The sequence below is a fragment of the Phacochoerus africanus genome, chromosome 11, assembly GCF_016906955.1.
Source record: "Phacochoerus africanus isolate WHEZ1 chromosome 11, ROS_Pafr_v1, whole genome shotgun sequence".
Classification (NCBI taxonomy): Eukaryota; Metazoa; Chordata; class Mammalia; order Artiodactyla; family Suidae; genus Phacochoerus; species Phacochoerus africanus.
In genome coordinates, this window is record NC_062554.1 from 107,699,804 (window position 1) to 107,726,238 (window position 26,435).

Below are 26,435 nucleotides of genomic sequence, written 5' to 3' on the forward strand. Positions count from 1 at the left end.
CTTGAGAATGTTCCATGTGCACTTGAGAAGAATGCGTGTTCAGATTTTTTTGGATGTAACGTCCTGAAACTGTCGATTAAGTCTAACTTTTCTATTGTTTCCTTTAGGATCTCTGTTGCTTTATTGGTTTTCTGTCTAGAGGATCTGTCCATTGATGAGAGTGGGGTGTCAAAGTCTCTCACTATGATTGTATTCCCATCACTTTCTCCTTTTTTGTCTGTTAGTATTTGTTGGAGGTATCTGGGTGCTCCTATATTAGGGGCATATATATATTGACGATTGTAATATCCTCTTCTTGAATGGATCCTTTAACCATTAAATAGTGTCCTTTTTTGTCTTTCTTTATGGCCTTCATTTTAAAGTCTGTTTTGTCTGATATGAGTATTGCTACTCCTTCTTTCTTGTCTTGTCCATTGGCATGAAGTATCTTTTCCCATCCCCTCACTTTCAATCTATATGTGTCTTCACTCCATATATGAGTTTCTTGTAGGCAGCAGATTGAAGGTTTTTGCCACAGCTGAATTTTTGGGAAGATTTTCTGTATTTATTTTTACTCTATTTATTCTCATCCTATTAACCCCTCAACCCATTCAACCTGACTTCTTTCTGATTATTCCACCATATTTGCTGTTGCTAACATACCTAATTACTTTTAGGTCTTGGGCATCTGCTGCTCAGATGTTCTGAATGTGGTGACCATGCCCTTCTTTTTTGAACTCTTGCTTCTTTTGGCGTTTGTGACTTGATTTTCCTTTTGCCTTCTTAGATGTTACTCTTTTCCTTCTCCTTTTGCATGTTCATCCTTCTTCACTCATCCCCTGCAGACTGACTTCTTCATGCTACATAATCTCCTTAGAAACTTCCTCCATACACGGTTTCAACCATCACCTCTTACATACCAATAACTCAAGTTTATATTTTCAGCTAAATCCTATAATTTGAGCTCCAGACTTGTGTATCCAATCGGTGCCTTGACCTCTCCTTTTGGTGTCCCAAGGCATTTCACCATGAACTGGTCCAACACTGGACTCCTCTCCCATTCCCACCCTCACTGGAAATGTTATCTGCTAGAGTTGCCTCCTTTGGTGAAGAACATCTTAACATGTCTAGTTTCTCAAGCTAGAAACAGAAAAGCCACTGTAATGACTTTTAACATCACACACTATCCACACCAGACCTTGGTCCTGTCAATTTCACCACCCAAGTCTCTCTCACACTCATCTGCTTCTTTCCATTCTTTCCATCTCCAAAAGCACTACCATAAAATGAGCCACCATCTCTCCCATCTTAACCTCTAGAATAGCTTCTGATTGGTATACAGCTTCTTCTGCTCCACCTCTAACCTTTTCTCCATAAGGTAGGAAAAGTGAGCTTTACAAACAGCAGCTCCAATAATCATTCCTGCCTCTGTTTAAACCTTCCAAAGGCTTCCTTCCCTCTGCCCTTAGGATAAAGGCTGCAACCTCCCATGACCAAGCCTTCACACCTTCTGGCTCCCCCTAGCTGTTGGGCTCTGTCTCATACCAGGCATCTCCTTACTTTCTCTGTGCTCATTTGCTGTATTGCCTTCCAGCCATGGGACTCTTGCATCTCTATTCCTTTCGCTTAGAATGTTCTTCTTCTCCTTTTTATTTCTTAACCATCCTTCACATTTCAAACCAAGTATCACTTCCTGATATTGATAAGTACCTTTACTAATCTCCTTGATCAGTACACATTCTTACAGATGCTCCCAGCTCTTTCTCTCCCAGTGATACCTATGATGGTTGTTATTTCACATGTGTTTGTGTTCATTTTTGTTTTTTTTGTAATTTAATTAGATTAGGTACCAGGACTGTTATTCTACACCATCATGCCTGGTACAATGCTAGTAAACAGCTGTTTAGCAAATATGTGTTGAAAGACAGACAATAGGGACAGAGTATAAAAAATAATTAGGGAGGGTAATGGGAGGTCTGTACAGAGTCATTAAAACTTAATGCAGGGTTGCCTTGTCTTTGGTTGTAAGAAGACAGACTAATTGGAGGTGGAATGCAGTTTACTTTACCAAATGGAGACATACTTTCCCATCACTAGTCTGTATTTTGAAATAGCTAACTACAATAGCTAAAAAACGATTGGTGGGGTGTGGGCCAGGGTAGGGTGACTGGGTCCAGCTGAAGTGTTAATTCTTGACTTACTCTGAAAATGAAAGTTTCCCTCTTGCTTTTGTTTCTCCTTATAGAATGGCAAAATTATTGCAAAAATCAAGGGTGCCAATGCACCACTTGTTAATCAAAAGGTTATTACCCTGATCAATGAGGAGAGAAAAATCGCAGCAGGTGAAATGGTCCGCCCTCAGGTAATACTTTGGATTACTGACAATTTTATTTTTAAATTTTATTTAGAAAAATGATGCATTACATCTTTTTTGTTGTTTCCCCCGATTTTATAACTATCTAAATAATGCAACTTTTCTGGGAAGTATTTTGGTAATATGAATCAAAACCCTTAAAAATGCATAGCTCTTCTGAAGATTATTACATTCCAATAATTTTCCTTAAGATAATGACAGAAATGTAGAAAAGGACGTCTACATCAGTGTCATCTATGTTATTAAAATGTGGAATCAATCTAAATGCCTAGCAATAGTGAATGGGTGACATAAAAATATTTGTAATTTAGTTAATAAATTGTACAAATTCATAAAGTAGAGCATTATTTAGTATGTTCTAGATGTATGCTTATTAATGTGGAAAGAGGACTAAGATAGACACATGAAAAAAAGAATACTGAACTTTAATAGGATACTTAGAATAAAATCCTATGTGTATGAATTGCATTACCTGTGTAATAAGAAAAAAATAGTTTAACATTAAGAAATGAAACATTAACAGTAATATTATGTTATTTTAATGTCATTATTAATTTATTAATTTAATTTTGTGTCATTAATATTATGTTATATTATAATAACATAACAAAATAAAAATATAAGAACATAAATCATATAAATACAACATAATAAACATAACATATTATTATAAATGTAACATAAATGTTTATGTTAAACATAAACATAACATAAACAAAACATAATAAAAACAAAACACAACAAAAACATAAACATAATAAATATAACATATTTTAAACATAATAATTAAAAAAAACAAAATAAAACATAATAGCATAAGAAGGTAAGCCATGTAGGAAAGTGATCTGAAAAATAAGCAGATAACAGGAGTAACTGATGTTTTTGAAACACACACACACAAAACAAACAACAACAACAAAATCCAAGGGAAAGTTTGAACTTAAGAACTAGAAAACAGAGACTAACCAGAAATATTGAAAAATAGAAATAATGAAAAGGTATAGGTTCAAGTTTGTATAAGTAGTTGATATCAGTTTAAATCAGGAAAGTATAAAAATTCACAAAACAGGCTTAAAATATTGGGTTAACTATTTGAGAGTTGCATCACTTTTTCATACACATAAAAAATTTCAGATGAATTAAAGATCTGAATATGAAGAAATAAAGCATAAAAGATTAGAAGAAAATATGGGAAAACATTTATGTTGTCATAGGTTGGGGAAGGCCTTAGAAGTAGAACATAAAACAGAGATAGCAAAAAAGAAACATTTGATAGATTTGATTATTTAAAAGTTTGAATAGAATGTAAAAGGAAAGCTGAAAACCTGGAGAAGTGCTTGTGTTGTGTGCCAGTGTGTACCAAGTACTTTATAAGCATTATGAAAAAAATGAATATTTTGACAGAAAACTGACAAATACAGGGGATTTACATTTATAATTGTGATATTTTCTCATCCAAGGACATTTCTCTTTACATTTCCAGGTTTTCTTGTTTTCAGGGCATGTTTGCCCTTCCTTTCTATCTCCCTCCCTCCCTCTCCCCACTCCTCCCACTTCTAATTATATTAAACATAAAATTATAATAGGAATTATTGAGGACTTACTGTTTGCTAAAGATTTTCAAAAACATCCTCTCACGTAATCTGTACAGAAAAGTTTTTACTCCCCACTTTTCTTGAGATATGATTGACAACTAACAATTCATTAGTTTAAGGTCTACAACATAATAATTTGATATATATGTATACTGGGAAATGATTACTACACTTAGTTAACATTTGTCATGTCATAGAGTTAATTTTTTTTCCTGTCATGAAAAGATTTTCTTTTTCTTTTAGATCCGCACCTGCAGTGTATGCAGGTTCCCAGGCTAGGGGTCAGTCGGAGCTACAGCTGCCAGCCTACGCCAGAGCCACAGCAACATCGGATCTGAGCCCCACCTGCGACCTACACCACGGCTCCCGGCAACCCCAGATCCTTAACCCACTGAGCAAGGCCAGGGATTGAACCCGAAACCTCATGGTTCCACTGAGAAGCTGAAGTTATGCATTCTCTTGTCAAAAAAATGTATATATGTAAATATATAAATATTTCAGGTACTTCACAGAAAACCACAGAAGCACTTTCAGGGCTTTTCAAGAAATTGAGAATTCCCCCATCTTCCTAGCATTTTAGAGTAGGAAATTGGTTATTGTTTTGAGAAAAGCATTTTTAAAAATAAGTTAAGGAGGCATCTTTCTGCTCCTAATATACTAAGTACAATGGTTAGGAATGGTTCTTGAAGCTTATAAATACCCTTTCAGTCTTTAACAGAACAATTGTGCATTTACTCCTTTCTCACTTGTTAATCTTTGCTTCTTTCTTATCTCTTGTGCTCTTCTTACGTTTTAAGGTTTTTTTTAAAAAAACCATTTTCCATATAGTATGCATGCATTATTTATATGGTCTTCCCACCCCAACCGTTTCAATATTCCTTATTCTATTTCAGTGGAAAGCTTAGGGGAAAAGCAGTGTTAGATAAATGTAGGCCCATTTCCACTTTGCTTTCTCTCCCTTATAAACATTTATCAGAACCAAAGTTTCTAAAAACTCTTTCAATTTCGTATTAAAATGTAACTGGTTTATTTGCATTTCTTTTCCATAGTATCATGAAGTTGCACTTGTAGACTCAGATTCAGAAGATGCTGGGGAAACATGCTATGAAAATGTTGGTAAGTAAACTTACTTTAACAGGAGGGGATTTGTGTACATGGATGTCCATTACAGCATTACCTGTGGCTAAAAAAGCTGGTAATGACATCAGTGTTAATTGATAAGGGACTGATAGGATCAGTGATGATTGGTGCCGTACTGGACTCAGTATAGCAACCTATTTTGCTCCCCTTGCCTCCCCTTTGGTCTCTGTGCCCGAAGCATTTGAGGGGTTACTCACAACCAGGAGCTCCTGTCCCCTCTGAGTAATCTGGACAGCAGCTCCCTCTTATTTCATCCTTTATCATCTTCCAAAAACTTGGGAAAATAATTTCTTCCTTGATGACCCACACTCCTTGTTTATTACAACGGACAATATCCTGCCTTCACTGGGTTGCCTGAGTAGCTGCGTTCAGACTCTGGCGGGAACACAGGCAAACAGCGTGCTCAGTGAGCCCTTCTGCACTAAAAGCTCATTATAAGAATGTGTAAATAAATGGGGATAAGTTCATAAATGGTAAAGCCACCCGTTTGTAATGTTTGCTGGCATTGCAATTCCAGTCGTGAGTGATACTGAGCGGGATGGATCAGGGGATGATTCTTTTTTTTTTTTTTTTTTGTCTTTTGTTGTTGTTGTTGCTATTTCTTGGGCTGCTCCCACGGCATATGGAGGTTCCCAGGCTAGGAGTCCAATCGGAGCTGTAGCCACCGGCCTACGCCAGAGCCACAGCAACGCGGGATCCGAGCCGCGTCTGCAACCTACACCGCAGCCCACGGCAACGCCAGATCGTTAACCCACTGAGCAAGGGCAGGGACCGAACCTGCAACCTCATGGTTCCTAGTCGGATTCGTTAACCACTGCGCCACGACGGGAACTCCCAGGGGATGATTCTAGTGCACATGAATTGCATTAAAATAACTTTTGCCTACCTATACTCTGCTTTTTGGCCTATTGACAAACTCTCAAGGATGTTTCCCCTGCATGCAAATAGAGGAAATGTGCTTTGATTCCTAGAAACTCTTTGGAAGCTGCAATGCCATAAAAAGAACAAAGCTGTCGATGGACATTCACTGGCTGTTAGTAGTTTTCATTTCAAAATTGCCACAACTTTTGTTATCTATACTTTGTGCCAAGAAAATGAAATTCTATTTTTTCCCTCAGATGAACTATACAGTATTGTTATTATCAATCCCGATGCTGTGAATGCTAGAAAAGTTCTAGAAATTAAAGACAAAGTAAGTAATATTTCCCAACAATACTTAATTACGAAATAACAATCCCTTCACTTTCAATTTGGACACAAGCCTATGATTTAGAGTAAAATAGAACATAATGAACTTCTGGCAGTAGGTACCTCTAAAGGCTTTGAAGATGTTTTTGTCTTAGTCTAGACCTACTCAACATCCTTATGTAAATACCTCTGCTATAGCTCTTATATTGGATTATAACAAATTTCTTTATGTTTAGTTAGTAGCAGTGCAAACTTTTTGTAAGCTCACATTAGCCTGCTTTATTCCCTGTATGCTGCCATAAAGGCATGGTCCTTTTTAGATACTGGTAACTTAAGCAAGCACTTGTTTTGCTGTTGAGCCAAAATTAAAAATTTTTAGAGCAAAATTGCATTCTAATCCAAGGATCAGCAGACTTTTCCTGTAAAGAGCCAGGCTCTGACTATTTTTAGGTTTGTGGGGCATATGACTCTGTCATAGCGGTTTAACTCTGCATCATATTAAGAAAACAACAGACAGTAGATATACAAATGGGCAAAACAAACAAAGCCCTCCAAGCCCCCCAAGGCCCAAAATAAAACAAACAAAAAATCAAATGGTCATGGCTGTGTTCCAATAAACTTCATTTCCAAAAATGGGTAGGGGGCCAGATTTTGACTGCAGGCTGGGGGTTTGCTGACCCGCCAACAATGATTTTGTGTTGAAACAACAAAAGTATAGTGCAATTTGAAAGAATGTTGCCTGAGCAGTGGAAAAGTCACCTAGGGAGCTGTCAGGAGGAGTTGGGTATTTCTTGATGAATTTCCCATCACGCATTCTTTCTTCTACCAAAACAGCATTATCACTGACTCAACTACAATCGATGGTCCATTTTATTCCTGAGTGACACACACACTGAATTAGTCATTAAAAAATTTTAAGACAAAGCAAGGCTACATCTTAAATTTGATCTTTCCCCATAATTTGGATATTTTTGTTGCCATAAGAGTAAGACTTAACAAAGAAAAGCCTTAAAAAAAAGTTAAAACAATTTCGAAAATAGACAATTAAATGCTTGTAAGTTTATGTCTTGATGCATGATTCAGGAAGCTATATCTTTCCTGGGAATTCAGCTGGTATTTTTAAATGGTGAGGCAATTCGCTCAAATAGTAGACATGTGATGCGGTCTCTGGTTCAAGCCTTGAAAACTTAAACTATTAAGGGGCATGAAGAGGACCGTCTTTGTTGACACAGTTTCGAGCCTCTTCCAACCGAGTGCTCTGTGGATTGTGCTGAGGCACAATCAAGAAATGCATTCAAGGAGTTCCCGTCGTGGCTCAGTGGTTAACGATGGGACCTATGAGGTTGTGGGTTCGATCCCTGGCTTTGCTCAGTGGGTTAAGGACCCAGTGTTGCCGTGAGCTGTGGTGTGGGTCGCAGTTGTGGCTCGGATCCCGAGTTGCTGTGGCTCTGGTGTAGGCCTGTGGCTTACAGCCCCGATTGGACCCCTAGCCTGGGAACCTCCATATGCCGCGGGAGCAGCCTTAGAAAAGGCAAAAAGACCAAAAAAAAAAAAGAAAAAAAAAAGAAAAAGAAATGCATTCAAATCTGGGTGGTTTGTTAAGCTTAGAATACAAGTGTCCTTGACTTATTTTACCTGTGTGGTCCCTCGACACCTCTCGATCTGACCTTGCTCTCTAATTGAAGATTATCAACGCGCAATTCGTCATAGAAGCAGAGGATAAGGGACTGCTCACAGCAGAACAAGTAAGGTACTTCTATAGTCAAAAGGCAGACGAGGTAAGAAAGTTTTGTTTTGTTTTGTTTTGTTTAAGCCACTCTGTTGTCAAATACAGTGAATTCCTATAAGTTTGAGATCCTCATTATAGAAAAGCAAATGAATAAATCTGATCAGCCAAGTAAGCTCCAGGTGTCCCTGCTGGTGTCTATATCACAATTAATCCAAAGATGGTGACAATGTGAAAAGTTCCATAGAAATAGAGGCAGCCGAGCAACAGTAGATGGTCCAGTTGTGTTTAGCGAAGATCCCTTTATCTAATCCTAACCCTAACCCTAATCCTCATCTAAGACTCCCTGCAGCAGCCCTCAGAAGTAAATATCCAGGCCTTTCCTATAGATTCTTATCCTAGGTCAAGGCTCCTTGTCATAAATTTCACAGGAAAGCTCCAATCCTTTTTTTTTTTTTTTTTTTTTACCTAAATGGCTTTCTGTCAAGCCATTTTTAAAATTCTCTTTTGCCTGGGGGTAGGATATAACAAAGGCAGTGCCCTTGTTGGAAAGTGCACTGGCTTGGGGGGACCAGGAGATGCAGTTTTTAGAAATGCATTGTTGGAGTTCCTGTTGTGCAGTGGAAAAGAATCCGACTAGGAACCATGAGGTTGTGGGTTCGATCCCTGCCCTTGCTCAGTGGCTCAGTGGGTTAAGGATCTGGTGTTGCTGGGAACTGTGGTGTAGGTTGCAGACACGGCGCCTTGGGTCCTGTGTTGCTGTGGCTGTGGCATAGGCCGGCAGCTGTAGCTCGGATTGGACCCCTAGCCTGGGAATTTCCATATGCTGCGAATGCAGCCCTAAACAAACAAACAAACAAAAAAAGAAATGCATTATTCTTTGGGATTGCCATATGCACACTGAGCTATATGGAATGTTTGGCCAAAAGGGACCTGCTGTGTAGCAGAGAGAACTCTACCCAATATCCTATGATAATTCATGTAGGATAAAGATCTGAAAGAGAATGGATGTGTGTACATGTGTAACTGAACTACTTTGTTGTACAGCATAAATTATCACAACCTTGTAAATTACACTTTAATAAAACTTTTAAAAATAGAAAAAAAAATGCATTGTTCAATATGGTAGCCATTAGATACTGGTGGCCCTTTGAAGTTAATTCATTAAAAGGAAAGAAAATTAAAAATTCATAGTCCCAGTGGCACTACCACATTTCAAATTCTCAGCAGCTGCCTGTGGTTACAGATATTGGGGACCACAGAGCATGGTTGTGGTCACCGAAAGCTCTAGAGAACAGTACTGTGTAAACTAGTTGCACCACTCAACCACCTCTGTTGGTTCTGGGAAAGCGTTGGACCAGCATCACCTGAAAATTTATGAGAAAATCCAGTTCCTAGGCCCTACCCTAAACTTACAGAATCATAAACTCTGGGATTGGACTCCAGAAATCTGTGTTTTGACAAGCCCTCCAGATGCTTTGGAAGCATCCTGCAGTTTGAGAATAATTATTAGAATGTCATTAAGATCAGTCCCTGCTAGAGTCCCCACTGTGGGGGCAAGGGATGGGTGGTGTCACTGCAGGGCCAGGATGCAGGTTGGATCCCCTGCCCAGCAAGTGGGTTAAAGGATCTGGCGTTGCTACAGCTGCACTATAGGTCGCAGATGCAGCTCGGATCTGATCCCTGGCCTAGGAACTCCACATGCCACAGGGTGGCCAAAAAAGAGAAAGAAAGAAAGAAAGAAAAGATCAGTCCCTGCTAGCTGTCTGTCCTTCCCAGGTATGTTAATAGGAGGCTTGTAAGGAACCTTCTCTTACAAGAGGGGAGATGTTCTTGACTTGGGTAGAGGCTGCCACTATAGTCTACCCATTTCAGGAGCCTGAGGTAAACAGATGATCATTTTATTTTTGTAGCCTGACTTTGAAGATTTTGTTTCTTTTATGACAAGTGGCCTCAGCTACATTCTAGTTATATCTCAGAAAAAGGAACAAGCGCCTCCCCAGGATGAAAGTGAAGCTAATTCTGAGACGGAAGCTAGAGAAACATGGGACGACCAGCAGGAGATGGCCACGTGCGTGGGGATGAAGCATAAGCAGGACAGGTAGCTCCGACCAGGAAACCTACCCTGTACGATGCATTCGTAGGTAATGGAGTGTAATGTCCAGGTAGCTCGAATCTAAGACAAACATCTTTACATTAAAGCCACAAGGAGAGTTCCCATCGTGGCTCAGTGGTTAACAAGCCTGACTAGTAACCATGAGGTTGCAGGTTTGATGCCTGGCCTTACTCAGTGGATTGGGGATTTGGCATTGCCATGAGCTGTGGTGTAGGTCACAGACGCAGCTCGGATCCCAAGTTGCTATGGCTGTGGTGTAGGCCGGCGGCTACAGATCTGATTCGACCCGTAGCCTGGAAATCTCCATACACCGGGGGTATAGCCCTAAAAAAGACAAAGGCAAAAAAAACCAAAAAAAAAAAACCCCACAAGTACTGCTTCCAGTCTAAAGTTTTATATATTCAACAAAGCTGGAATTGCCCTGAGAGTTTATATCAAAGGGTTAGACCCTCCTGTTTGTCTAAAGCTGGCCTCATGGCCCTGGACTCCAGGGCTAGAATGGGACCAAGCATGGTCCCTTCTGACCCAGTTCCCTCTCCTATCTGTCCACATCCCACCTCTGCCTTTCTCGAGTCCTGGAGACAGCAGATATGCTCTGCCCTTTTCCTTAAGGGAGCTAGTGGTTATAAATCACTAAGAGGGTGCAGGTGTCTTTTTCAAGGAAAGTTTTGTCCAGATATATACCCAAGAGTGGGATTGCTGGGTCATAGGGTAGTTCTATGTATAGTTTTCTAAGGTACCTCCATACTGTTCTCCATAGTGGTTGTACCAGCTTTCATTCACACTGGGTAGCGCTGGGAACTCTGTCTAGTCACTTATGATGGAGCATGATAATGTGAGCAAAAAGAATGTATACATGTATGTGTAATTGGATCACCATTCTGTACAGTAGAAAATTGACAGAACACTGTAAACCAGCTATAATGGAAAAAATAAAAATCATTCTATCAATCAATCAATCAATCACTAAGAGGGAGTTGCCATCGTGGGTCAGCAGTAACAAACCCAATTAGTATACATGGGGATGAAGGTTTGAATCCAGCCTTGCTTAGTGGGTTAAGGATCTGGCATTGCTGTGAGTAGTGGTATCGGTCACAGACGTGGCGTTGCTGTGGCCGTGGTGTAGGCCGGCAGCTACAGCTCCAATTTGATCCCTAGCCTGAGAATCTCCATATGCTGTGGGTGCGGCCCTAAAAGGAACAGACCAAAAAAAAAAAAAAAATCACTAAGAACTCAATCCATATGTTTTTGTTAACAGTTTGTAAATATTCAAAAGTGAACATAAGTCACTTACAGAATGTTGGTTTTACGTATTGCCATTTGTGCTTTTTCATTCCTCTGAAGACTCAGAGAATCCAGTGTTTAATACATGAGTTGTCAGGGTGTGCCTGAAAGACAGGTAAATGGAACAGAAACAGGTTCTGAGCAGCTGAGTCTTGAGGCTCCGTGATGCATGTCTCCTCTGCTGGGCAGCCCATCTCCATGGCAGGTTTTGACTGAGCATCTCCAGAACTTTCCTTCTTGTCTTATTAATTAATATATTATAGTGGCTTTTCTGGAGTAGGTCCATCTGCTAGTTTCTAGGGATGTCATAATTTTTAGGTAGTAGGGAGACCCTAATATCATTAATTCCCAGTTTTCAGTGGGATAGAGGTACTCATAGGGTAAATCAACTGCAGACAAAGGGCTTTGTAAACAATAGTAGTTACTCTATCTTTTGTTTTGTTTTGTTTTTAGGGCTGCATCTGTAGCATATGGACGTTCCCAGGCTAGGGGTCGAATCCGAGTTGCAGCGGCCAGCCTATGCCAGATCTGAGCTGCATCTGTGGCCTACATCACAGCTCATGGCAATGCCAGATCCTTAACCCACTGAGCAGGGCCAGGGATCGAACCTAAGTCCTCCTGGATACTAGTTGGGTTTGTTACCACTGAGCGAAGATAGTAGTTTTATATCAGTGTAAACTTTCCTGAAGTATTTAGGAGAATGAATGGCGAAAATATCTGTAGCTTATTCCTAAATTTTTAACACACACACACACACATACACTCCCGTGGTGGGATAAGAGAGAAAAAGAGAGAACAAATATGATAAAATGAAGGCAGTTCGTGAATCTAAAGTTCATTATCTTGGTTTTACAACTTTTCTGTCCATTTGCTTTTTTTTTTCCCCAAATAAAAAGTTTAAAAAACTGTACTCATCCATTTAGAAGAGACATGAAAAGAAAAATGAAAATAAAGGGATGGCAAAAAAATAGTCAGGAAAAATAAAGTATTAGAATTGAACATTAAAAGTGCTAAACTTGATAAAGGACATGATATAGAAGAAAGCGTTTGCGAAAAAGATATAGGAGTCAAAAATTTATGTTTCAAAAAACATAGATTACATGAAAGTAAAAGTTTTATAAAAATGAAGAGAGCTAAATAAGAATAACTTTATGGTCAGAGATCTCCATACATGGCAGACAAAAATGCAAGGATATATAGGAATGGCAAATACATATTCCAAATTCTATATAATAAATGATCTATAATATATGGAATATCTTAAATCCCACAAATAAATTTGCTTTGGTAACAAAGAAAACCTGAAAAGTTTTTTAAAATTAAGATATCACCACACACATTTGCTGATTATAATCCTATAAAATTAGAAATAAACAATAAAAAAAAGACCAAAATGTCTTATCTCCTTGAAAACATGTAATGTGCTCTTAAGCTTTGATTCAAAGACAAAATTAAAGGGAAAAATAAATTTACCTAGAGGAAAGAAAAAAAATTAATGGATTTTATTTTGGTTTCTTTAAAATCTTCTCCTGAAGTCAAACATACATGATTTCATGTAATCTATTTTTGGATTGGTTCCATAAAATTTCAATTAAATGCATATTTTTTGATATGATAGAGAGATACAACTTATCTTTTTGTGAAATTAAATTTTTATGTGTTTTACTAAACTCCAAATTATTTGTGGACATATCAGTTTTAAGTCTCTGGCATGACTATTAAACTTCAGTTTATAAATATATTTTGGCTTTCAACAGTTTACAAGAATATATGAGAAGACAACATCTATCTCAGTTTTGTGATGTTGAAGAGAATATAACTAATACTAAGCTTATTGACGTCTTCTTCCCTGATTTTAAAATAATGAAAGGCATAAAATTAGAAAAGATACTGGCATTGCTTCGACCAGATCTCTTTCATGAAAAGAAAGGTAAGTATAAATTGTTTAACTATTTTGTACATGGGATTTGAAGGAAACCTAGTATACTTACATTAAAAGACCTTAAACATTTAACATTTAAGAAAAAGCACTTGAAGTAAGAAATTTAGTTGATGTTAATAATTTCTCAATAAAAAATTAAAACTTTTTTTGTAGTTGAAGGTTTTTAGGATGTGTTTTCTAACCTATGAATTTGTTAGAGTAGATTGTAACATGGCAAGAATTATTATATAATAAAGACCAGAAGCACCCATGTCTGAAAAGCCTTAGTTTGAAGCTTGGGTAAACCCCTCATGACTAGTGTGATTTGAAAGAGATACTTTGTCAAGTCTATTTCTTCATGTTTCAATTCAGGAGATTAAAATGAGAAAACACAAATAAGGTACCCAGCACTTAAAAGGTGCCAGTTATTTTTAACCTCCTTACTTTCTACTCTTAATAATTTGAAATGATTTTTACCAAATACAATTCTCTCCTATGAAGAATTTTGGTGGTAGCTGTTAGTATAATAACATATCGCTACGTGATATACAAACCATACTGATACTTAAGGATGACATAAAGGTATGAATTAAAAAGGGGAAAAACAAAATTTGAAGTGGTTATTCTTTATCACTCTCCCACTGGCCCACTGCTTGGGTCTATCCTCAGTTTTTTTTGTTTTTTTTTTTCCTTATCATTTCAGGTTTACTGTGTTTGCCATTTGGCAGATAAGTGGTAACTCATCATTCTTCTTTTTTCAAAAAATGTTAATTATCTGCCCTTGTGGCATGTGACCATTCCCAGGCCACGGATCAAACATGGGCAGCAACCCAAGCCGGCTGCAGAGGCAATGTCAGATCCTTAACCCACTGTGCCCCAAGAGAATGCCGATGTTGACTGTTAGTGACATTTAATTACTCTGCATCACTTCAAGAAATTTCAAAGCAAAGTCCACATGGATTGATTATTTATTTATTTATTTTTGTCTTTTTGCCATTTCTTGGGCCGCTCCCACGGCACATGGAGGTTCCCAGGCTAGGGGTCAAATCCCAGCTGTAGCCACCAGCCTACCTCAGAGCCACAGCAACGCGGGATCCAAGCCACGTCTGCGACCCAAACCACAGCTCATGGCAACACCAGGTCCTTAACCCACTGAGCAAGGCCAGGGATCGAACCCGCAACCTCATGGTTCCTAGTCGGATCCGTTAACCACTGCGCCACGACGGGAACTCCCACATGGGTTATTTAACTTGAGGAAAATTGACATCATCATATTCTCATTTATTATCAAGAATTATAATGTATCTATTTTCTACTTATCTATTACATCTTTTATCCAAATATAATAGTCGTCTTCATTACAGCTCTTATTTTCCAGTTAAATGTGGTAATGTATGGAACATTTTTTGCTCCAAAATATATGCTCAATAAAGGTCAGCTGTTCCTAGTTGTTGCTGTTTTAGTGCCAGCTATTTCCTTTTAGGATTATTCTTAGTGTTTTTTTTTTTTTTTCCCCTGTAACAAATGACATCTTCTCCCCCCTAAACTTATCTTCTAAGAAAGATAGTGGCTTCTGTATATATTTACTTCCTGACCTCCTTACTGAATTATATTTTTTAACAGTATTCACTTTTAAAAAATAGATTCTTGAATTTTCCAAAGAGCATATATGCAATGTTATCCATTTCGTTCAATTTTCTTATCTTTATGGATTGCTTAGTACTTCCAGAAAAATGTGAAGTAGTTAAAGGCAGTTATGGTAACATCTTGTCTTTGCTTTACTTCCCACTGCTAGTAATGCCTCCAGTGTTTTCAGGTACGATGCTGGTTTTAGATTTCAGGCAAAAATCTCTATATTCCAATATCTACATGGAGCCACATGATACAAAAAGATTTTGAATATAATCCAACTCTCTTTGTTATTTACTGAGATGAACATAAAATAGTCTTTCTCCTTTGACGTGCTCACCTACTGATGCGATTATAACAGATTTTCAAATGTTCAGCTGTCCTTGGGTTCCTTGAATAAACTTTCATAGCTCCTGGTGTATACCAAGCTATTGGAGCTGGTTTGGTAATATTTATAAGAAAAATAGTGTGTGTGTGTATATATATATATATATGACATGGTCATTTTGTTGCACAGAAATTGACAGAATATTTAAAATCAACTACACTTTGATTTAAAAAAGGGGGAAAAAAAAAAGAGGAGCTCCAGTGGTGCAGTCAGCACGCAGTACATACATGGTTAAATTTATTTCAGTTAAAATATTGTTATTTAGTCTTTCCCTGGTATTATGCCAGGCTTATTCTAAGCTTTCTTTATTTTAAGTACACTAAGAGAGTTATTTATTTAGTTAGTTAGTTTTATTTCTTTTTATGGCTGCACCTGCAGCCTATGGAAGTTCCTGAGCCAGGTGTCAATCAGAACAGCAGTTCCTGGCCTATGCGACAGGCACAGCAACACTGGATGTGAACTGCATCTGGAACCAATGCCACAGCTTGTAGCAATGCCATATGAGCACTGAGCAAGACCAGGGATTGAGCCCACATCCTCACGGATGCTATGTTGGGTTCTTAACCCACTGAGCCATGGAGGGAACTTCTACACTGGGAGAGTTTTAAATGTCAGATGAACTATACATAACAAAATTTATTAATAAAGCTAACCAAGCTGATTCCTCATTTTATAGGGGGTGGGACAAATAGGCTTTTAGACAACTTTTAAAATTTCTCCCATAGTTACTTATCTGTTCCATTGAGTGAGGCCGGGGATCAAACCTGCATCTTCATGGAAACTATGTTGGGTTCTTAACCCACTGAGCCACAGTGGGAACTCCCAACAGTAGCTGTATCTATAATTTTTCTCATATAAACTAGTTTTCATGCTCCCCATAGCCCTTAGGCCCATTAATTTCCCACTTTTTAATCAATTATATTTCATTTATCAGTGATCTAGAGGCTATGTTTAAGCACATTAACAAAAAGATATGCACTTGTTTCTGAGCCCTAGCCTGATAACATCATTTTATTACCTTCATGTATGAAATAAAACTTACCTGCCTACACAACTTTGTGTATAAACCCACATCCCCAAACCTCTAGATATTGGTCCACTGAAAAATTGGAAATGGCATCATAATTTGATATGTTGGGGATATTACTCACCTTAAACTAAAATCTAATAAGCTATTTTATAAACTTAAATTTCATATGAGATTGAAGTGCATTCTATGTGCTCATAATATATTCTGCATTGTGTGTACAACCAATAACCTAGCAGTTTAAAACTTTTTATGTGACTTTGTATTTAGAGGATGTGTTGAATATTATTCAAGATGAAGGCTTTAAAATAATGATGCAGAGACAAATAGTATTATCAGAAGAGGAAGCCCAAACACTGTGCAAGGAATATGAAAATAAAGATTATTTTGAAAATCTTATCAAAAACATGACCAGGTAAAGTAGATTTCAGGTTGAGACAGCACAAGACTGATTTATGTTTGAGTCGTTTAAACCTTCTCTTGACCCCGATTTCTGTTCAAGTCTCAATTTGGTAAAGAGGTGCTGAGTCTATTTCTTTGCCAGGCTCCCTCTCATCTCACGTCTCCGCCCAACTGTGTGTCTTCTCTCATCCTCCTGGCATGTTATTACGGTGATGCCAGGGTCCTGGGTGAAGTTGCTGGAGTCCAGTTGAGTTGATGGGAGTTGCTGGAGTCCGGCAGCATCAAGTCCAAGTAGAGAACTGTGACTGACTCTCAAGGGCTTTGGGACTCCTAAAGATCACTAGTCCTAGGAGGGGAGAAGGATGCTAGAAATCTGTCAGTTCTAGAAAAGGGAAAATGGCAGCTGGGACAGAAAGCCAGCAAGGACGTATAAATTACCAGGAGGATGGGGACAACAGAGGGACCACTCTATCAGAAGCGAGGCCCTTCTCTTCCCATCCTTTCTCTGATTCCATCCTTTTAAGAACGTGGTCTTGAGAGTACATGAACAGGAATTAATTTCATACTCTTGAGAAAATATTGATTCTACTTTTTAGTTTATTTAACAAATATGCTTGTAATACCTATCTATAATGAGCTGCGAACCATAATTTTGTTGACTTTGTGTTTTCTAACAGTGGTCCATCTCTAGCTCTTGTTTTATTAAGAGATAATTGTTTAATGCATTGGAAACAGTTAATTGGACCAAGCACTGTTGAAGAAGCCAGAGAACATCTCCCAGAGAGGTATGATGCGTATCATGGGTCCCAAACTTTTCTCATGGGAGCCATTCTGATTTTTTTTTTTTTGGATATGGGGTACAGGAACCACAGCTGTAATCCAAGAGAGATTCTCAAAAAAGCTACTTTTTTTTGCTGAATAAGGAGCAGACTGCTTATGATTGCAAGACCAGCCCAATGACAACCTGAATACAGCCAAGCCTTTGTAAGAGAAGGTTATAGGCTGTTTGGATTGAGGTTGGAAGAGGTAGATATCCAGCCAAAAGGTCCTATCTTAGTAGAAATATCTATCCCATGCAACATTTAGGAGAAATCCTTTTGAGAAAGGTGTGAAGGTTGATTAAAAGTTTCAAGACAATGATGACTAACAACATGTAGTCTATGACTTAGTGGGAACATTTTCTAAGTTAGTTTACTGATGAATCTTAGAAGTCAGCTAAACTTTGTAATCTGCTCAACACCTGGCATGTTACCTAGCACCTAAGAGCACTCTTAAGTTTTTTATTTATTTACTTACTTTTTATTTAATTATTTTTTTTCTTTAGGGCTGTACCCACAGCATATAGAAGTTCCCAGGCTAGGGATCTAATCAGAGCTGTAGCCACTGGCCTACACCACAGCTACAGCAACGCCAGATCCGAGCCATGTCTGCTACCTATACCACAGCTCACAGCAACACCAGATCCTTAACCCACTGAGCAAGACCAGGAATCAAACCCGTGTCCTCATGGATACTAGTCAGATTCATTTCTGCTAAGCCACGACAGGAACTCCAGAAATTACTTTTAACCATTATTTTTCACTGGTTTCCCCTTTTCCAGTTTCCTTGGTCCTACCCAAGATTGTTTTTGAAATAACTCTTTCACCAGAATTCTGCCTTTTCCTATACTTGGGTTTCAGATACTATGCTCTCTATTGCTTACTCTGAAACATGGTCACCTGCATACAAGAGAAACATGGCAACCCCTCTATCCCAACCTTACACACACACACACACAGTTTTTCCAATAAGCATGTCTAACAGCATAACAGAGGTGCTGACTGTAGTTCTCTGCCATGAATGGAGTAAATGCTGGTGATGGCTTAGGTGGTCTTTCACTGTGCAAATCCCCCATTCCTGGCAATTACAGTCCAAGGGTCCTATACTACAAATATCTTCAAATCAGAGGTGCGAGAACAGCCAGCGGCTGAGTGGGAAAGTCAAATTGGATAAGAAAAAATTGAAATCTCAAATGGTCAGAAAAATAAGAGAGGGAAGAAGAGGATCTAGAAGCTGAGGCTAGAAGGCCAAGTGTCCAGTGATGTCAGTCTGTTAACAGGAAGGAATATTAATCACCATGGCTGGATTCTGTGGGTTGTTTGCTTAGGACTGTATGCAAAGGGCATAGAAGGTAGTGAGAAGTGAGTATCTCCTCTACTGAAATAGAGAGAGACAGAAAGACAGGGAAAGGGGCCACTGAAAAACATCAAGAAACAGTTGATTTTGGAGATACGTATTCATCTGTCATATAGAAACAGAACCAGAATAAACTGATTCTCTGACATCGACTGTCCATTACTATCCATGTCATTTCTGCCTCTTTTCACAAAGCCCATCCTGAATGCATGTTCCTCTTTGCTGCTTTTGCTCACCTGGAGGGTTCCACTGTGATGTGTCCCAGATTCAGTGCTTCTAATTTGGTATCTTTGGTACAGGGCCAAATGCCATCTCTCGTGCTTGATGTCATTTAGTGATGAAATAAGCAGAAGGAGTATTTATTGACAATTTGATATCTCCATGTATTTCAAATACATCATCTGATTACATCCTCAAAATCTCCTTCCAAAACCGGGTTTATGATCAAATTTATATTCGAGACAACTAAAGCACAGAGAAGTTAAGTAATTGGCCAGTATCATCTAACTAGCAAGTAATGCTGCCAGGATCCTGTAGTCTGTGCTTTTTCACAGGGTGGTCATTCCTACTTTCACAGTTGTTAGTATCCATTATCATGATTGTTGAAATGGTCTCATGACCTCCTTGGAAGGAAGCAGCATGCCTCAAGCCATTTTGCAATTACTTCCTTCTGCACAGTGCAAACATGAATACTTTTTATATGGTGTTATGTTATATGTTGTAATAGTTTTTAACTTGACTTCTTTTTCAAAGTTTATGCACACGATTTGCCATGGAAAGTTCACCTATCAACCAGTTGTATGGAAGTGATTCATTAGAAGCTGCTGAAAGGGAAATACAGCATTTCTTTCCTCCTCAACACACGGTAGCACTGATTAAACCTCATGTATCACCAGAACAAAGAGGTAAAGACAAAAAAGTAAAAGCAAAGTCTACCTTTTTCTTCCAAGTTTGTGAACTTTTTCAAGCTATGGAAAAGTTGAAAGAAGAAAGCAATGAGTGCCTTCATTGCCAGGAGGTAACTCTGCAAGTTGGGGCTGTTGGTGCGATTTGACAGGACTTACTTTATTTCATTCCCTCAATGGGGCTGTGCCAGTTCAGGGAGAAACATTCGGATTGGTTCTCCCCTTCAATCCATCATCTAGCAAGAAGTTCCTTGGCATCTGCAGTATGGAGATGGAAAATGTGTCTTCATTTTTAGCATAGGAGCAGATTTCCTCCTCTCCTCCTTTTATAGCCCACTAGATGTTTCATGTGGTTTCTGGAAAGATGGATCTTAGAGACTGGACATTTACATTCATTTACATTAATGTATTCAAGTTCTCCTGAATGTTAGTCTTTTTTTTTTTTTTTTTTGGCTGCATCAATGGCATGTAGAAGTTCCCTGGCCAGGCACCAAATCATGCTACAGTGGGGACCCAAGTTGCTGCAGTGACAACAATGGATCCTTAACCCACTGTACCACCAGGGAACTTCAATCTGGTGCTTTTTAAGTTCAATTTAGTTTAGCATGTTTTTTTTTTCCTCCTTTTTGCTTTTTATGGATGCATCTGTGGCATATGGAAGTTCCCAGGCTAGGAGTTGAATTGGAGCTGCAGCTGTAGGTCTACACCACAGCCACAGCAATGCTGGGTCTGAGCCATGTCTGTGACCTATGCCATAGCTTGTAGCAATACTGGATCCTTAACCCACTGAGTGAGGCCGGGGATCGAACCTACATCCTCATGGATAATATGTCGTGTTCTTAACCTGCTGAGCCACAGTGGGAACTCCAGTTTGTTTTTTTTTTTTGTCTTTTTGCTATTTCTTGGGCCGCTCCTGCGGCATATGGAGGTTCCTAGGCTAGGGGTCTAATTGGAGCTGTAGCTGCCGGCCTATGCCAGAGCCACAGCAACGCAGGATCCGAGCCGTGTCTGCAACCTACCCCACAGCTCACGGCAACGCCGAATCGTTAACCCACTGAGCAAGGGCAGGGACCGAACCCGCAACCTCATGGTTCCTAGTCGGATTCGTTAACCACTGCGCCACGACGGGAACTCCCAGTTTTGGTTTTTTTAAACCACTCCATGCAAGTAACAGTATTACCTTCCTTAGTTTTTCTCAGTCTACTTGAATATGGAGCAAACGTGGAGGCAATGTGTAAAATTACCAAATATCTGTTTTCCCTAGAGGATATCCTGAAGCTTATTAAAGAGGCTGGGTTTGACATAACACAGGTGAAGGAAGTGCTCCTAACTGAAGACCAAGCAGACAAAGTTTATTTTAAAATAAAAGGAAAAGCATTTTATAAAGATGTATTGGAAATTTTATCTGAGTAAGTTTCTGGTATATAGTGATTTTTTTTTTTTTTTGTCTTTATAGGGCAACACCCTTGGCATGTGGAAGTTCTCAGGCTGGGGTCAAATCAGAGCTGCAGTTGCTGGCCTACACCAGAGCCACAGCATCGCCAGATTTGAGCTGCATCTATGACCTATACCACAGCTCATAGCAATGTCAGATCCCCAACCCACTGAGGGAGGCCAGGGATTGAACCTGCATCCTCATGGATACTAGTTGGTTTTATTACTACTGAGCCATGACGGGAACTCCTAGTTCTTTGCTTTTTAAAAAACGTTTTTATTATAGTTGATTTGCAATGTTGTCAATTTCTGCTGTACAACAAAATAACCCATTTATACATACATATATGTTATTTTTCTCATACTATCTTCTATCATGTTCCATCACAAGTGATTGGATATAGTTTCCTGTGCTGTACAGCAGGATCTCATTGCTTATGCATTCCAAATCCAATAGTTTGCATCTACTAACCCCCAACTCCAAGTCCATCCCCCTCCCTCCCCCTTGGCAACCACAGTCTGTTCTCTATGTCTGGGTCTGCTTCTGTTTTGTAGATAGGTTCATCTGTGCCATATTTTAGATTCTACATTGAAGTGATATCATATGGTATTGGTCTTTGCACTATCAAAGCAGTAATTATTCTTTGTAGAAACCTAGAAAACTACAAAAATTCATTAAAACATACCATCTAATCTAATTTATGAAAAGGCACCCTGGTAATATTTGGAGTTTTTTTCCTTCTAATTTCTTCTTTTCTTCCCTGTCTTCTTCTCTCTCCTTCCTTCCTTTTTTTCTGTTTCTTTAGGTCTTCATATTAGCTACAGAGGCTATCTGGCTTTAGATCCCTGCTTTGCTAACACACTTGATCTTTGCCTTAGTTTCCTTATCCATAAAAGGGATAATAAGGGTACCTACCTATGGGTACTGTTGTGAAGGCTAAATAAGTAAGTGATGCATTGAACGTCCTTGGAACAGTGCCTGGTTGCCTCCCTAGATTAAACTACATCTCTTTTCTAGCAGAAAAAAATCTGTAGGAAGAGGGCAAAATTAAAGAAGGAGAAGAAGAAAAAAGCAATCACAAAATCACACTAATAAGGAGAAAGAATAAAAAAGAGCTCTCTGGGTGAAGCTGTAGCAGGTGTTCAGCTGTGTCCACTATCCTTGCAGGCATCCATAGCCCAGGTCTTCTGACAACATTTTTGTTCACAGGGGTCCATCTTTGGTCATGATTCTGACCAAATGGAATGCAGTGTTAGACTGGAGACGATTGATGGGCCCCACAGACCCAGAGGAAGCAAGACTACTGTCTCCGGACTCTGTCCGAGCCCAATATGGAAGAAGTATTTTGAGAAATGCTGTCCACGGAGCCTCTAATACCCTAGAGGCAATGGAGACCATTAATAAAATGTTCGAAGGCTTTCTTGCTGAGAATCCTGAGGAAAACTAAAGTATAGTATCCCTTTAGCTATTATTCTGTCTTCTTTGCTTACTACTGTGGCTGGGTCTAGGACAAGGCTATCTTGGCAGGGCCAGCTCTTTCCTCGTATTCCTGAATCTACATGTATTTCCTGCTAGTTACACTGTGCTCTTCCATAGCAGCCTGGGAGCCTCAAAGCCAAGCCTTATAGATGCCAGGAACCTGGGAGACAGCGGGGCAAGGGAGACACCCTTGGGTTTGCGAGTCTCGGTCTCGAGCTGTCTGTGCCATCTGCAATGACTCAGTCATGGAGTCCCTCCCCTCACTTCCCCTCCACTCCTCACTCCAAATGGCCAAAGTCATTCAATAGCCTCAACTCTGTTCTCTAGCTCTCTGGAAACTTGGAACCTATGAATAACCTGTAGGTGCTGTATGATAATGTAGAATAGAACAGAATAGAATATTAAGAATCCTAGAGTGAAAGGCACTCATTTCTTTTCCTTGGCAAAGAGGTGGATACTTCAGGAGAGGTAGTGACAGAATAGGTGTGGATTGAGTCTGCCTAGCTGCTGATCAAAAACTTAAAAACTTTTCTAGCCTAGGCAACGTGGGAGATGGAGTGTAAGATAAGTGACTTTCGCCATCAAATCTACTTTCCTTTATTTTCACAGGGCAGGCTCACACATGGACACCTGTATGGCTCTGGCTGCTGACTTGAATATGACTAAACAGCTTCTTCACATGGGGAGTGCTGCCCCACCCCAGACAAGCCAAACTGAGACTCAGCCTCCAGAGCATAACGAGGAAGCAACACAAAATGGAGAATCCCCTCCACATCCAGCCAGGTTCCTCAGGGAGAGAAGTACATGCCTCCCTAATATTATCATTTAGGCTATAATTTCTCCAGGTATAAGAACACTATCCAAACATGCGCTGTGTAAAATAAAAGCAAATTCTGGCACAGAGCATTCCATTCGTCTGACTCAGTTTTAGACCAAAGCATGATGGCACAACCTTAAACATTTATGTTGAGAAAATATGTATTGTATGTCTGTTTGAACTGTGGGTTCTTGGTTAATACAAAACTGTGGGCTCTCAGTTAATACATAATAAGGTTGTCACCTTCAGAAAAATACAAATATAGTGGAGAGATAAAATTCACAGAAACAGGAGTTCCTACTATGTGCCAGCAGGTTATTAATCTGATGAAGATGCAGGTTCCATCCCTGGCCTCGCTCAGTGGGTTAAGGATCCAATGTTGCCGTGAGCAGTGGCGTAGACCATCAGCTGTAACTCAGATTCGACCTCCAGCATGGGAACTTCCAGGTGCCACAGGTGCGGCCCTAAAAAAAAAAAAAAAAAAGGCAAAAATCTCACAGAAACTATCTAATTATAACCACCATCAGTCAATATACATAATTAAGCAAGTCAGTGATAAATGATGGGGGGGGTGAGTGAAACTACATTCTGTTTATAACATCTATGAGCAATATGGTGCATATCTATCCTAACATTTACACAGCTCTCCCTTTCGTGGTGAAAGGAACCTTGTGAATAATACAGAGGATTTGAATCCATGTACATTTCAGTGCTGAAATGACAGGCAGGGGCTGGAGAAGGTAAGGAATGAAATAGATCTTTTTGAAATCAGAGACAAGGAGGCAAAAAGAGAATTCCATTTTAAAAGTTATATATATATAAAGGCATCTATAGGCATGTATATATGTATGTATATGTATATATACACACACACATATATATACACATACATACATACACAAATATTTTGCTAGTTTCTGCCTCACTTCACCACTGTACTATATTAGAACACTGAGTGGGCTGATCCTGTGGGTATGTTTCAGACATTCAAGAATCATGTTTTTCTGCTCTTTCTGGATCCTATTGCAGGCCTGAAGATACACAGCCTTTAAGGGCTATTGTGGTCTTTAAAGGCTGGAGATAGAAAATTAACATGTGTTCTAGGATCCTTAGGTGTCAGCACAGAGTGCTTTGAGCAGATGCATACAGGAGATGGAGGGGGAAATGGGATGCAAGCTCTCCCGACAGGAGGCTTTGCAATAATCAAAGTGAAAAATGACAGCAACTCAAAATAATGTAGAAATGTAAGTTCGGGGTCAGAGAATTCTTAGAAGGCTGCACTGCCTTGATAATTGATTACCATTCTACCAAATAGGTGGGAAAAGATAAAGCTGCCTGGTTTGAGCTGCTGAGGAAATGATCTAACCAGTCCCACACAGAGGACCTAGAAGAGAGATATAGGTGAGAAAGAAATACCTTGAGTTCTGTTTTGGTCATGTTGGGAAGAAGCCATCTGACCACAGAAGAAATCACAGGGAAATTAGAAGATAATTTAAGATGAATGAAAACGAGAACATACCAAAACTTATGGAATGCAGCTGAAGCAGTGCCAAGAGGGAAATTTGGAACTGAAATTATTACATTAAAAAAGAAAGATCTCAAATAAATAAATTTACCCTGTAAGAAACTATAAAAAGAGCATATTCAACCCAAATTTAGAAGGAAGAAAACATTAAATATTGAAGTGGAAGCAAGTGGAATTGAGAGTATAGAGTCAATAGAGAAAAATCAATAAAAGCAAAAGACTTTTTCGAAAAGATCAAAAAACTCAACAAACCTTTAGCTGGATTGGTCAGAGAAACTGAAGATGCAAATGACTAAAATCAAACGTGAAAGGAGGGACATTACTACTCAATTTATAGAAATAGAAAGGATTATAGGAGAATACTATAAACAGCTGTATGCCAACAAATTGGGCAAACTAAATGAAATGCACAAATTTCTAGCAAGTCACAAACTACCAAATTTGACTTAAGAAGAAACAGAAAATATGAATAGGTTTATCAAAGTAAAGAGATTACATCAGTGGTTAAAAACTTCCCAACAAAGAAAAGCCCAAACCGGAAAGGAAAATTTAAAACTGTCTCAATTAGCATGTTCTTGTATCTAGTAAACTGTAAAGGAACAAACACACACACACACACACGCATACAACTGTTGGAGGTAATTCAGCAAAGGTGCAGGATAGAAAACCAACACATAAAATCACTTATACTTCTTCACTAACAATGAAAAATTCAAAAGGGAATTAAGTAAACAAATCAATTTACAATAGCATCAAAAGAGTAAAATACGCAGAAATAAACTCAATCAGAATACAAGTACAAGACTTTTACATCCAAAATTATAAAACAATATTGACAGAATCTAAAGAAGACACAAATAAGTAGAGAGACATCCTGTGTTCATGGATTGGGAAACAATATTGTTATGATGACAGTGCTAGCCAAAGGAATACACAGATTCAAGGCAATCTCTATAAAAATCCCAATGGTATTTTTTTTGCAGAAATGGAAAAAAATCATACTAAAATTCATATCAAATTTCAAGGGACTCAGAATGGCTAAGACAATCTCAGAAAAGAACTAAGTTGGAGTCCTCCTGTTTCTTGATTTCAAAACATTGCAAAGTGACACCAGTCAAAGCACTGGTAGTGGCACAAGGATGGACAGACATATAGACAAATGGAACAGAATTGAGAACCTATAAATAAAATTTCACATGCATGGTCAGCTGGTGTTTGACAAGGGTGCCACAATCATTCAATGAGAATAGTCTCTTCAATAAAGTGTACTGGGAAAACCATCTGTCTTTTAAAATAATGAAGTTAGACTATTAACGCTACACTACGTAGA

At 38.9% G+C, this 26,435-nt stretch overlaps 1 protein-coding gene across 1 annotated transcript in view; it reads left to right on the forward strand.

The window, feature by feature from the left end:
- The window catches only part of NME8 (NME/NM23 family member 8), a 35,412-nt gene extending 12,681 nt beyond the window's left edge, over window positions 1-22,731 (forward strand). Inside the window, exons 5-15 of the mRNA XM_047753687.1 lie at window positions 2,225-2,341; window positions 4,998-5,064; window positions 6,207-6,280; window positions 7,962-8,054; window positions 9,916-10,103; window positions 13,160-13,332; window positions 16,638-16,782; window positions 17,447-17,554; window positions 19,698-19,849; window positions 21,114-21,258; window positions 22,494-22,731. Coding sequence (XP_047609643.1) covers window positions 2,225-2,341; window positions 4,998-5,064; window positions 6,207-6,280; window positions 7,962-8,054; window positions 9,916-10,103; window positions 13,160-13,332; window positions 16,638-16,782; window positions 17,447-17,554; window positions 19,698-19,849; window positions 21,114-21,258; window positions 22,494-22,731 — 1,500 coding nt within the window. The remainder of the gene's footprint in view (window positions 1-2,224; window positions 2,342-4,997; window positions 5,065-6,206; window positions 6,281-7,961; window positions 8,055-9,915; window positions 10,104-13,159; window positions 13,333-16,637; window positions 16,783-17,446; window positions 17,555-19,697; window positions 19,850-21,113; window positions 21,259-22,493) is intronic.
- The last annotated feature ends 3,704 nt before the right edge of the window (window positions 22,732-26,435 follow it).